The sequence below is a fragment of the Phyllostomus hastatus genome, unplaced genomic scaffold, assembly GCF_019186645.2.
Source record: "Phyllostomus hastatus isolate PE091 unplaced genomic scaffold, TTU_PhHast_1.1 phas_scaffold_501, whole genome shotgun sequence".
NCBI classification, from domain to species: domain Eukaryota; kingdom Metazoa; phylum Chordata; class Mammalia; order Chiroptera; family Phyllostomidae; genus Phyllostomus; species Phyllostomus hastatus.
In genome coordinates, this window is record NW_025334033.1 from 31,481,338 (window position 1) to 31,495,116 (window position 13,779).

At 52.8% G+C, this 13,779-nt stretch overlaps 1 protein-coding gene across 1 annotated transcript in view; it reads right to left on the minus strand.

Moving 5' to 3' along the window:
* Positions 1-13,779, minus strand: part of ITGA11 (integrin subunit alpha 11) — a 117,398-nt gene that overhangs the window by 34,558 nt on the left and 69,061 nt on the right. The window contains exons 8-10 of the mRNA XM_045822838.1: positions 9,500-9,644; positions 8,544-8,709; positions 7,142-7,212 (exon numbers count right to left, since the gene is read on the minus strand). Coding sequence (XP_045678794.1) covers positions 7,142-7,212; positions 8,544-8,709; positions 9,500-9,644 — 382 coding nt within the window. The remainder of the gene's footprint in view (positions 1-7,141; positions 7,213-8,543; positions 8,710-9,499; positions 9,645-13,779) is intronic.

The window sequence follows — 13,779 nt, forward strand, 5'->3', positions numbered from 1 at the left end:
AGCCTCAGCCTAGGGGAGTCTGAGGATCTGCGGGAGCCAGGGTCCAGGCCAGCTGCTCCAGGACTCTGCCCACAAAGTCTCCACCAACAGTCCCGAACGTGGGTGTGCTTCATGCTCTCCAGGACACTTTTTCATCCAGGGACCCATTTGTGTGAGGCCAAAAGGACAGATGTCACTATCTGCACTTGACAAATGAGCATCTGAAGTTCAGAGAAGGAAAGGGACTTGCTCGAGGTCACACAGCAAGTCAGAAGCAGAGCTAGAACTTCAACCAGGGAGGTAAGTTGAAGAGAAGAGAAAACACCCATCTGCTTCCTAGAGGCCTCTGGGTCCCGCTTCCAGCTCTCCATCCAAGCTCTGCTCTGCGGGGGGAATGCAGCGTTTGGGCTTCAGCTCTCTCTCTTCCTTTCCTCCCTCTCTCTGCCTGCTGAGTTCAAGTTTGCAACTACACATCAGGCTTTTTTGCTTCATGGAGAAACTTTGAAGATGAATTTTTGGCTTTGCAGATGACTGGAGTCCTCTGCGATGTACTGAGAAGGGTGCTCAGCCCAGTGCCTGGGATTCTGCGAGGGAACCTGACGCTGACTCAGCTCACGTGGGGCTTGGGGATCCCTGGGGGCTTCTGGACCTGGCAGCACGTGGCCGGGGGATGGCTCACAAGCTCTCACCTTATGCCATTTTACCCTGGCAATGGCTGTAGGCTTGTGGTCCCAGTGGGAGGCCCTTTCAGGGGAGGGGTCTGCTGGGGGCTGGGAGAGCCCCGCTGAGGACAAGTGCACCATGAGGAGAGAGCTGGCTGAGAGCATAAGTGAAGGCCACCAGAGCCAACTTCACTATGTCACCGTTTTTTTCCAGCTGTGGGAGCCCAGGCATTCAGAGTTTGGAAAACATCTCGAAGCGTGTGGCCAAAGTCTTGAGAGAGGAAGCCAGGCCTGCAGGCCCAGCTGGAAACAAGCAGCAGGTCTCACTCTCCAGGTCTGGCACCTGCTCTCTGACTTGTGGCCTCCTTTTCTATGGGCCTCCCTGGGCTCCCACCAGACATCAGCAGGGTGTAGCTGGGTACCCCTGCACAGATGGGCTGTTGGCACAAGCTGACTTTCCTGATGCTCTGTGCAAAAATGAGGATGCAGACTTGGCAACCCTCAGAGGGCCCGAGGCCCAGTCTGTGCCCTCCCTGAGGAGGACATGCACCTGTCTTCACCTGAGCACGGTATGCACTGTTAGGTCCTGCCATCTTGGCTCTTCCCTGCCCTCTGACCTGACCTCAGCTTTGCCTTCCCAAATGAGCTGAGTGCTCCCTTGGCTATGGCCCTACCTCCCCAAGCTCCATGCTCCAGATGTCCATGTTCCCAGCTGGGCTGGGTCGCATCCCCAGCCCTGGAAACAGTGTAACCTAGGGCAGTGCTTCCCAGCTGGGTGTTGTTTAGCCCCCAGGCAACATTTGGCAATGCCTGAAAAGAGTTTGGTTGTCGTAGCTGTGGATGGTTTTGCAGTTGCCATGGCATCTGGCGGGTAGAGGCCAGGGGTGCTGCTGGACATCTACCGTGCATAGCACAGCCCACAACACAGAAGTATCCAGCCTGGATCATCAGTGGGCCGAGGCTGAGCGTCCCTGGCCTTATGGTTAGAGTGTGCACTCTAGAGACACACATTCCTGACTTCCAGTTCCTCCTCCAAAGCTCCTAGCTGTGTAAGCCTGGGCAGGTTTCTCTCATTCTCTGAGCCTCAGCTTCCTCAGCTGTTCTGTTGTAAGAATTAGCATTTTTAATTCTTAGCAGGTGCTCAGCAGCTAATAAAGACTTGGTACATAATGGCTCTTCTCATTGATGAATTCATCCATAAAGTACTTCCAGGAGGCAGGAATCAAAGAATCAGATCTCGCAGTCAAGTTACTGCTACAGATGAGCCTCCCTCAGCTTGTGAGAAGTGCTCGGATGGAGACAAGGACGGCCTACTTGGGGCCCTGCAGGAGTGGCTGACCAATTGAGAAAGGGGGTGGGTGCACAGTGGAGTTAGAAAGGGATTTTAGGAAAATTTTACTTGATTGATTATTACGTAAGTCTCAAAATGCACACTTCAGTTCCAAGCCTCAGGATTCAGTTCTACAAAAATTTTCAGACATCTATTCAAAGACTAGGGTCAGGGAGGTTAAATGATTTGTCTGCGGCCGCACAGCCAGGCAGTAATGGAGTTAGAACACCAGGCACCAGCAGTTCTTCTTGGCACTGGAGAGGCAGGGCTGTGGGGGCGGGTGGAGGGGGTCACCGGCGGTCCTGTGTACCGGTGTGCACGGGGACCACCTCCAGGGCACCCAGTGCTACCTTCCCCGGGCTCCCCCTTGGCTCTCTGGTGCCTGTGTGTCCACCTTAAGGTGGCTGTAGAGAGGAAGCAGGACTGCATTCTCAAGAGCCCCTTCTAAGGCAAATATATCAATACGAGGGTGGATGATGCTTTGGTTGCTTGGATTCTGGCATTAGACTTCTTTTCAACAAGCTCAAAGTGGAGCCCAAGGAAGGATGTTTAGATGGAGTTGGCTAGGAAAGACCCAGAAACGGGTCCTCCATTTTTCTGTGGAGAGGAGCCGCTCACCGTGTGTGCTGCTAGAAGCCGGTGGCCAGGGCAGTGAGGAGGGGCTGTGGGGGGCAAGGGCCACATTGCACTTGACTGCTCAGTCAAGATCAGAGGGTTGGAAGTCTCTGCTCAGAGTTTCCCAGAACAAGGCCCAGGAATGGGGTGCTGGGCACAGGGCACAGCCCAAGGACACACAGCTGGACTTAGGAGGGCCCTAGTGACCTGGAAATGATTCCTACCCCCAGGAGTCACCTTGTAAATAATCTGGAATAAGCATACCATGTTCTGGCCTCATGGGAGGGGCCCATGGACAGCCGTGATGGACAGCCCTGATGGACAGCCCCAACGGCCTGGCCTAGCTGGCAGGTGAAGAGTCTGCCCCAGCGCTCAGGCGTATGGGGGCTCAGGAGGGGTTCACAGCTCCTGGGTCTTTCCTTTACTTTGGATTGGATCAGATATGCACAACTAGTTCAAATGCAAAACTCTTAGGAAAGATTACAGCTTTAAGGCTGCAACAACTGAGAACCTTAGCTGTCCAGCCTGCCACCCCAGGAGGGCCTGTGGGAGTGCACAGGCCGAGCAGGCAGGAGGGTGTCAGCGCCTCATGTGCAGGTTACAGGAAAAATGATCTCTTTTTATCTTGGGGTGAGTCACCCAAATTTTGTGTAGACAGATCCACCCTAAAAAATCAGCTTCCTTCTGTAAACTTTTGTTGTGGAGGAGGATTTGTGGACTTCGGTGTAGGATGTTTAGTGTGAAATCCCTCTGCTGAGTCCTCATGTAGGAGGAGCTCCCCCGAGGTCCATCTGTCACCAATGGGCATCAATTATTTACGGTCCTCTTCCTTCCTCCACATCTTCCCCTTGTGGCTCCTCTTCCTTCCTCCACACCTTCCCCTTGTGGCCCTTGGAGATTATAGACTGTTAGTGTCTATGTCCCCTTGGGAGGTATGGGTCCCTTCTGCAAGCTTTCTGGTAGCTTCATCTTGATTACCCAACTTGACAGGGAGTTCACCACCTCAGCAGACAGCCAGCAGTAATAGAAGCTTTTCAGCCTTCTGTGACCTTCACTGACAGTGAAGCTTTCTAAATGCTAATGAAAACACTGGCTTAAAAAAGTCCACTCTAGAATTTGACCAGGGATCCATAGCTGGTCTTTTGGAGGGTAATTTCCAGAATATTCTCTTCCCCCTTTTTGTAAGTTAATACTACAGTGCCTGGGTTGGCTCCAGCTCTCAGTTTCCCCAGTGGCTCTATCTTTGGCCATCAGCATGGGATGTGATTCCTGTGGTCTGGAGCCTTGAGCTCTTCGGGTGGCCAGGTGATGTCTTGGGGTCTTCTCACCTACTCTGGTCCCTGTCCCTTCCTTCCTGTTGTAGCTTTTACCCTTCCTAACTCAAAGGTTGGTTTCCTTGCTAGGCAGAGGCAGCAGACAGGGCAATGAGGCGCTGGGCCTTTCCCCTGCCATTTGAGAACGTCCTCCTGGGTCCACCCCCCGGGACTAGAGGCCTTTCCTCTGACAAAACTAAACAGGCCCAGGGCAGCTGAAGGCTCCTCAGCACATTCGCAGGCAGCAGCTGCCTGAGGCTGCCACGGTGGAGCCTGCTGGGGGGAGATGCAACCTGGGGCTCGCCCAGGAGATGGACTCACTTGGGCTCAGGACTTGCTCTGGGCAGAGCTAAAAGGCTGGGCATGCCTGCCCCCAACCCCCAGAGAGATCTGACTGACCCTGAGAGCTGTGGGGCTGGACCCACAGGGACAGGCTGGCTGTGGCCAATTAGGATGGCATCAGTGGCGGCATGAAAAAAGTCTCTGTGCTCTAAAATAGTAACCCCGTGGCTGGTCACAGTACCAGACAGCCCACCATCAAATTGCACCATTTCTTTGGATTTGGAAGGGTTCCTCTCCTCTCCCTGCCTTCCCTCCCCCGCCCCCTTTTTGTTTTCTTTCTCTTCCTTCCTTCCCTCCCTCCCTCCTTTTTGTATTAAGGAGTTTCAGAATCAAATGTAATCATCTTCTTTTTCAAAGTCCTATCACATAAAAAAAATCCAGGTACCTATCACTTGAAAACAAGATGGGGCGATAGAAGATATGGGTCCGTATCTACAGGATGGGGAGAGGCATCCAGCTGTCTGTGACTGGGCAACAGAACAAGAGCTGGGCGTATAGAAGAAGCTGCACAGGGCAGTGCATGACCTTGACCTAAATAACAAGCTGGGGCTCTGAGTCCTGGTCTCCCCTGCAGCTGGGGAACCTGTAGGTCCTTGAGGACTCACCTTGCTCCACACACTGAGCTGCGTGGGCCCTTTTCAGGGCTCAGCTTAAGCACCCCCAAATACCTGAAGTTTCTTAATTTCCCTTCTCTTCAAGTTCCCTGATTTCTGGGTGTACACAGGTCACAGAATGAGAAGCAGGAGACTGAACTTATTATTTATGAATCTATCTCCCCAGTTAGATTTCGAGCTGCTGTCAGCTGAAATGTTACCTTAATCTTTTTTTTTGAATTCTTGTTTATTCATTTGCCAATTGTTACCTTCACCCTTATGTATTTATATGTCCCCAGTTCCTGGTACAGAGCCTGACACATAGGGAGATGCTCAAAAATGGCTGTGGAAGGGGACAAGGGACATGAACTCTCTCTCACTGTCCCTCACATCAGGGGTGGCCCTGTGTGTGTGTGCGCGCGCGGGTTCCCCCAGTGTCGTGCACACAAACTTCCTCTCTTCTGCTGCTCACTGCCACGCATGGCTGCAGAAACCCTTGTCCTTGGGGTGGCCCTGGTGCCAGCCCCTCTGCAGATCCTTTCCTGACATGGCCCCCACCCCCGCTTGGGCCTTTCCTTCTGTGAGACCCCTATCACATGGTGTATCGATTAGTGGCAGGTGTGTACATATGGTTCCCCCCAAAGAGCTCCATGGTGGGGGCCTCCTGAAGTTGCACATTCTTGCCTAGGAGACGTCCGCTAGTTTCTCTTATCCAGTGTGCGAAGCTCAGGATAGCTGCTCTGGACTGTTTGCAAGCTGGCCGACTCCTGGTGGCAATGGGTAATTCTGGTTCCTTTTGGTACCTTAGTTGCATTTGACAAAAGCTTGTTGGATTTAATTAAATTGGATTTCCTTGCTCAAGTTCCTAATCAGCCCTGTCCCCAGAGTTGGGAGACCAGGGCTAGTCCTGACAAGCACGTGATGTGCCACCGGACCTGTTGGAGCGATGCTCCCCATCTCTCCTCACGCCAGCCCCTTACCCTCAGACTGCAAGCTCCTCCGGGGCAGGGCACTTGCCTCTGCACCCTGTGAGATCCAGCACAGGACCCAACATGGGGGAGGCATGGACAGATTTGCCGATATGACCACCTCAAATGGGACAACTATTGCCCCTGCCGATGCAGCAGGACTGTTCCTGAGCATGAAGTGGGTGGCAGGAATTCCAATTTCCTGGGCAAATGGCAAGCGCTCTGCACAGAACTTGACTGTGAGGGCTCCAGGACAGCTGCACGTCCATCTTGCTGTACCTGAGTGAGCGTGGGATTGCCTGGATGCTGCTCAGGAAAAGCCGAGCCTGAGCTGCATTTCCGCCGTCTGTCTGCTGCATGTTGTGCGTCCGTCCCCGCCCCTCTGATATGGGACTTCTGACCCACACCCCTAAGATTCCATATCTCTCACCGAGCACCTGCTCGGGGTAGGGGAAAGCATGGGGTGAGTATTTCTCTCACTTAGAGCACTTCAGCTGGTCACTCAACCATTCTGTGACATGGTTTCTTTGGTGGAAACTGGGAACAGGAATTCTGCCCTTTCCATCTCAGTTGGGCAGAACACGCACCCACCTCTGGGGCATGTGTCTGTTTGAAGCATGCCCACGAGAGCTCGTGCAGATGCCGACACATCAAGGCTTTCCCCACATGGCACTTGCTGCACGAGGTGCTCCCAGGTAGGGCTTATACCCAGACAGTTTATAAAGCGTTTTCACTGGTGGCACCTTCTCCGCCCCTCAGGCAATCCCGTGAGTTTCAGCTTGTGCATCAGAACCAAGTGCAGTGTGTAGAGTGTGGGTGATGGCCTGAGGCACTGGGTCTGCCCCGCAGAGCCCCAGACTGGACGTGCTGTTTGTGACACCGCGTGCTCACCTGGGACCTCTATAATCTGATGCTGAGTTCACACGGAGAGGGGGACCATGAGGGCCGCCCACCAGAGCACATTGGACACCGCTGGCCACCCTCCTGACATCAATGCAGGGCTGGGTTCCTGCATGCACAGACCTTCTTGGTCACGTGGGGGCACAATTAGAGCACACACAATCAGTTTTGCCACGTTGGCCTGGCTTTTGCACAAGACCCTATGGACTAAATGGGACCACTGGCCCTCAAGGAAATGTCCCCATCAGCTCTCTGCACGGGGAGGGTGAGGCAACTTGCTGTAAGTTGGAGACCTTGATGTCCCTCTTCCAGCCACAGAAAATGGGAGGTGGAGAGACTCCAAGAAAAAGAGAAGGGCGGTAAGAGACAGCCCAGGAAAGGAAGGAGGGTGACCGAGAGCGCCGAGCGTGTGGGAGGGCAGCTGGGAACCGGTCCGTACCTCCACCACGTGAGACGAGAAGCCCGTCTGTGACATCTCCAGCCCGAAGGAGGTTTCGTTCTTGTTGGTGCCTATGACAGAGGGACAGAAAGAGGTTGGTTCCATGGCTGATGGCTTAGTGCCACACACACTAGCAGCTTAATCCACAGCATTGGTTTCCCAGGGGGCACCTTCAGGGAGATGAGCAGGGCCCTGAGTCGGAGCCCGGCCTTGTCTGCCCGAAGTGGCAGGCACCCTGCCAGGGAGGCACCGAGCACCTTACAGGTGGTCATGTGGGTTTATTGTTAGTGGTCCACTCCCTGCTGGAAAGGACTTGGGACAACTTCTATCACAGGGCATGTCCACCACAAGACAGTCAAAATTGGAGAGAGAGCAAGAGAAGTGCATAGAAAGAAATAGTTTGGGCGAGAAATGAAATTGCCTACTTTGTTCGCTCCTCTTATTCACCATGCTTGGTTCCAGCTGCTCCTGGGTGATTCCCCAACATCACACAGACCCTCGGGGGGAGACTGGCACCCTCACAGATGTGCACGGAAAAACCTCCTGCGAGCTCAAAGCCCCTCCCCGCAGAGGGCCCTTCAACTTGTCAAGGGAGCCAGTGTTCTTGTCACTCAGGGCGATCATTTGGAGAACTACACTGATTTGGATATTTAAGTTCTAGTGTGAGTGTCAAAACTCAGGTTCATACTTTCTATTTAGCCTGGTCTACGGGGGCTGTGTTTTGTCTCCTGTGCCTGGAGCTTGTTGTTTCCGATGCTCTGCAGACCGCTCAGGCTTTGGGACGCTGCTTTCCACCTCTTGCCAGTCCCCCCACGTGGCAGAACACAGTGTGGAAAGGACCCTCCATTGCAATGCATGGTGCAAAGACCTGGAGTTTCAGTCGAATAGAGAGGCAACCTGAAGGAACCCTGCAAAAAGCATTTTGGGGGAGTGGGAGGCAGAGATAGAGTGTTTTAGGCTCTGGAGTCAGCCCAGCTGGGTTTTCAAAGTAGGGTTGCCAGATAAAATACAGGACACTGTTACTGCATTTCAGACAAACAATGAATCTTTTTTGGTATAAGTCTGCCACAAAGATTGTGTTTTCTGTTTGCTAAATCTGGCAACTGTCATTCAAACCCCAGCTCCTTCTCAAGCTGTGGGTGCATTGGCAAGTCACCCAGCTCCTCTGAGCTTCAGTTTCCTCCGTGGCTAAAGGAGGAGGTGATCAGCAAAACCACCTCCAGGGGCTGTTTGTAGAGTGCACACAGCCTCATGTGCGGCACAGTAACGCCCAAGTGCTGGCATTGACCGTGAAGGGAGGGCTCCTGCAAAACCATTTCCTTCTGCGGGTTGGATTTCGCTCTGAGGTCTTTACCTGATGTGACCCCAGGGATGCGGACCCCTCTCTATATGAATTGCTCACCTTCCAAACTGAAGATCCTGTCCCCCAGGGCATCGACGATGTCCTTCAGGGCTGCCTCATCGGTCACGTTGAAGAAGTGCTTGTCATCGGGGTCACTGGCGATGTATTTGATTTCATTTAGAAAAGTTTCTGGATTGATCCCCCTGCGGTTGTAGTAGCCCAGGACCTGCCAGGGAACAGGGTGGGCGACAAACCAGGACATAGCACAGACTTTCCCCTCACACCCTTGGCCCCTGACCTTGGGGCCCACGGAGGGCTGAAGTCACTGCTTCGATAGACATGAGTAGTCCTCAGAGTCCTATTTGCATTTTTAAAGAGATTTTTATTGTTCAGTTACAGTTGTTCCCATTTCCCCCCATTATTCTGCCCTACCCTGCCCAGCCCCTACCTGTCTTTGTCTGTGGGTCCCTTATACGTGTTCCTTGACTTGGCCCTGCCCCTGAGTTATCCCCCTTTCCTCTCCGCTCCCCTCTGGTCACTGTCAGTTTGTTCTTTATTTCCATGTTTCTGGCCCTATTTTGCTCACTTGTGTATTTTGTTGATTAGGTTCCACTTATCGGTGAGCTCATATGGTACTTGTCTTTCACCACCTCATTTGCATTTTGAAACAGACTCTGTAGTAGGGGCCAGAGATGGCCCTGTTCTAAGATGGGGCTCTGGGGATTGGGAGGCTGGAGGGTTTCTGGTCTTCTGAGGTTTCAGAACCTCTGTAGAAAGCAAGGGGAAACCCTGTGACTACGGTGGCTAGGCGTAGGCAGTGCAGAAAGGAGGTTCTCATCTTGCTCTTTAGAAGATAAGACAAGGAGAGAACCATCTGAGGGACCAGATGCTTGTTTACTGTCCAGAAAATGCCCCTGGGGGTCCCCCAGGGGTTGATGGTAAAGCTTCTATAAGAGAGCTGGCAGCCTGTGGGCGGGGGCGGCGGGGGGGGGCAGGGCAGGCGGGACAGTACTCACGGCCACAGCATATCTGGTCACGTTGTCCCTCTCGCTTTCCTGGATCACTTTCTCCAGGTCTGGGCTGTCGTGGGACTCCCCGTCCGTGATGACAATCATCACTTTCTTGGCCCCTTTCCTTCCACCCTTCTGGAAAGCTTCTGAGCTAAAACCCAAGCATGGGGGGGGGGTCATAAAAGGGATATGGGGATGGGGCAGCCCCTGGTGTTCCCCTAGAGGGGCAGCTACAGGGCCAACATGCACCCCACGCCCATCTCTAGCAACCCAGAAGGTTTGGGACCTCAGACCACAGAGAAGCAGGGCTGAGATGCCCAGACCACTCAGGTGGATCTCTGTCTGCTTGTCTTCAACAAGTGACTTTAAAAAGCCCCTTAGGGTCCTGATCACGCTGTTTTGGGCAAACAGAGGGGGTGGGGTGGGCCTGGCAGGGGAGTTCAAAGTCAGGTGGAGAACTTCAGAGGCTCCAAGTTGGTGGTTGAAAAACCCAGCTGCACATTAGAATCACCTAGGGAGTTAAGAACAAACAAACTGACTAACTGACTGACTAACTAACTAACTAATGATGCCTAAGCCCTACCCAGACTCTTAAAATCAGAATCTCTGGGTGGGGCCTGAGCATCAGTCTCTTTGGAACGCTCTAACAGACACCAGCACTGAGAACTGCCTCCCTACGCGCTGAAGAGGTGCTGGGTCAGGGTAACCTAACACCCACACAACACTAATCCAGAAAACCCGGTAACGAAGCCTGACGAAGTTCTGATTTCTCCCACGAGGACAACCTGATTCTAATTTTGGAACTATTAAATATCAACTTCTACGGCAAATAATTCCTCCTTCTCATGTTTTGTTTTGTTTTCAGTGCTGGGAGCAGGCGCTTGGCCTGCCTGCTAGGCGATCCAGCCAGGGGACGGGGAGGGGGAGGGGCTGGCACACTGACCCCGATGCTGCAGAAAGACTCTTCTTGCAGCTGGAAACCTGCCTGCGGAGCATGGAAAACTGGCTCCCAAACCATCACTGGCTCCTAGGGCCTCTCTGGCTCCCCCTCCTTTAGACTGTGAGGTTCTGAGAAGGGCAGACATGGTCTGGCCCACGAGTCTGGCCCAGCAGGTAGAATTTGCCAGCAATGATATAAAAACAAATGTTACCCTTAGACTCTGCAGGGATTCCTCGTGGGTCTGACCCACAGGTTTAAGCTCCACAATGCTAGGTGAAAGCTGGTCGGTCTCCAGGCCCCAAGGCTTTGGTATCAGAGGTATCTCTTGTTACACAGCAAGCTGATGAGCTGACGTGCATGACTGAGATGTTGAGGAATTCACAGCACTTGGACTATAGTAGTGCACAGCGTCTTCAAGCCACCGGTTAACAGACCTTCTGCCATTCTCTTAGCAGCTCTATGATATTCTGGATATGCTGACTTAAAAAGCCCTCTAATTTTGGTGTGAGCTGGGGACTAGAGACGGGCAAAGGCACCCTCAGCATGGCTAGAGCAGATTTTGGGCTTAAGTCTGACCCAGTGGAGGGAGAATTCTGCTATTTCCTCAAAGGAGATTCTAGATGCTTCCATGGTATCATTAGAGGACCAGGCTCAGGAACAAAACTCCATGCAAAAATAAGTAGTGGGGAAAAACAGGTTTTATTATACGTGGATTCAAGAACAATTTCAGGATCATATTTCCACGTACTGCAGTAGACTTGTGTGAATATCTGTATGAATCTGTAATTGGGTAAGTACTGGCATGAATCATCAGATTTAGAATTGTGATTTCTGTATTGTGCAAAAGACTTGGCTTTGGTCCTTTGTAAATCAGATTATATGTTCCTGGAGAGCGGTGAGCGCTTTATACTCACGACAGTTTCCATGAACCTGGAAGCCAGAGTGACCCCGTGGAAAAGAAGTTCACTTCACGTTTCCTTCCTGCTCAGAACCTGTGATGGCTGCCGTTTCTCCCAGGTCCCACCACCGGCCCACCAGAGCCTTTCTGACCTGGCCCGCTATCCCTCTGTGCCCTTCCTTCTGCTCGCTCCTCTCCACCCACGCCGGGCTCTTTGCTGCTCCTGGAAACACCAGGCATGCTCCTGTCTCAGTGCCTTTGTCCAAGCTGCCCCTGTCCTCAAATGCTCCCCCCAGTACTGGCTTGGCCGACTTCCTCCTCTCCTGCAGGTGAATGTCAGTCTCAGGGCAGCCTTCCCCGAGGACTCTGTTAATGCTGATTAAATACCTGCCCTTTCCAACTCCTTTCCAACTTGCTCGACCCTGTTACTATGCTCTATTTCTTCCCACAGATTTTATTGTGATTTATCTGTTTCTTTATGTATTGTCTGCCTTACCCGCTAGAATGTCAGCTCCACGAAGGCCGGACATGTCTGTTTTGTTCACTGATCCATCCCAGTGCCTAAAACAGTGTGAGGCACATAATAGATGCGCAATAAAAAGAGCCGTGTGAACTAAGGTGGAATTGCACCATAGAGTCCCTGCGCCTGCAGCCCAGCCCTACGTGGCTGCCAGCTCGACTTTCACGGGCACGTCTCATGATGACACGCTCATCCTCAGAACCTTCAGTGGCCATTCTTGCTTGTTTTAGCTACCACATCACCACCCTCACAACTGGGCTCCAAGTCATCTTCCTGGCTGTGTGGCTTGCCAGCCCCCAACACGGACTGCAGCCTGTGGTCAGAGCGTGGCTCAGAGTGTAAGTGTTCTTCTCTCCTCAGCTTTCCCTCCGCTCTGTCTTCCTCGGGGCAGAGTGTCTTCCGAGGCTTGTCTGTTCTCCACCTCCTCCTGCCGGAATCCTGGCGTCTTCCTAGGACAGGCCAAATGCCACCCATCTCGGCAGTCCTCCCGGCCCCCTCCGTGGACCGCTCCCCCTCTCAGCCTCCCTGAGTCAGGCTGACACTTACCAGAGCTTCCCTGTTGGGCCGGGGCCACAGGCTATCATCTCTGTGACCCCTCAAGTCCATGGCTTGGATTTTGTCTTTTGTAGGTGCACAGCAAAAATGCATCATGAATAAATGAGTGAGGAGAGAAAGTCTTTCACTGGCTGTAATCTGGGACCCAAACTTGGCAGGCTGGGAAGATCGGATTTCAAATGTCACTTGAAATGCAGATTGCCCACTGCAGCCGTGGGTCTGGCTGTTGCCTGAGTCACCAAAGGTTCAAACTACACTTCCAAGTGCCCTGGGGTTGGTGGGCTGTGACAGGAGACCAGAACGGGGGCTCCCTCCCTGCACAGGGTAGTTAGCCTTACACTGAGGAAGCCGTAGCTCCAGGCACAGGCTTCCTCTGTCGCCCCAGACATTCCATAATTGGCTGCTGGGGCTCAGGGGCTCACCCCAATGACAGCAAAACAGAAATATGGCTTGTTTCTCGTGAGAGTGAGCAAGGGCCACTTTCACATGGAAGGATGCTCATTTATGGAAAAAGCTTGAGCGAGTTTTAGCAGCAAACAGAAATATGTTAGTGGAGCAATAACTTAATCATAAGGGTTATGAGGTTGGAAAAAAATCTTCTGGCCACATGAAGTCATGTTACTCCCATATGGCTGCCACTGCAGGATTCTGGTAGACACATTGGCTCACTCTGTTCGAGGTGGGATTATAAGGAGCCGGGACTGCGGTCTCAATGAACGTAGCAGACCTCATATTCGCAGGTGTGAAATTTACAATTTAAAATCCACATGCCATGGATACAGTCATCTCAGGAGTTTAGGCCTCAGCTTGGAAGATCTTGGGGATGTGCCTTGAAAGTCACGCACTGATCTCGGGTGTGGTGGGGGGTGGCGAGCACGATGTTCTGAGGAGCGGCCACAGTGTCACTGGAATAAAGAAGCAGCCATCTGTGCGGACGGCGGCCAGAGACAGCATTCACTGTCAGCACCGGTACGTGCTAGCTCGGTTCTTAAGGAGCCAGCCTCATTATTCTACAGCCTCAGAGGTTTTGTTTAACTCTGTTCTCCACACTCCGCTGCTGACAAAGACTCCACGGGAAGATTCTGCCCTCACAGAACCTACGCACGTTTCATAGCGTCACTGTGGCGGAGCCACAGCTCGTCCAAAGTTGGCTGCAAACTATTTCCCATCCCGAGTGCTGTCTGCCTTGCCAGTGCTCTGTCAAGAGGCAGGATCGTTTCCCTTCCCCTTGAATCTGGGCTGGCTTTAGCGGCTCGCTCAGTCAAGTCGTGTTCTGGGACTTCTGCACCTGGGTCATGGGCAGCCTCAGAGGCCCTGTGTGGATCCCTGTGTGGAAAGCTCCCTTTGGAGAATGCTCCCTCTAGGGCCCAGCT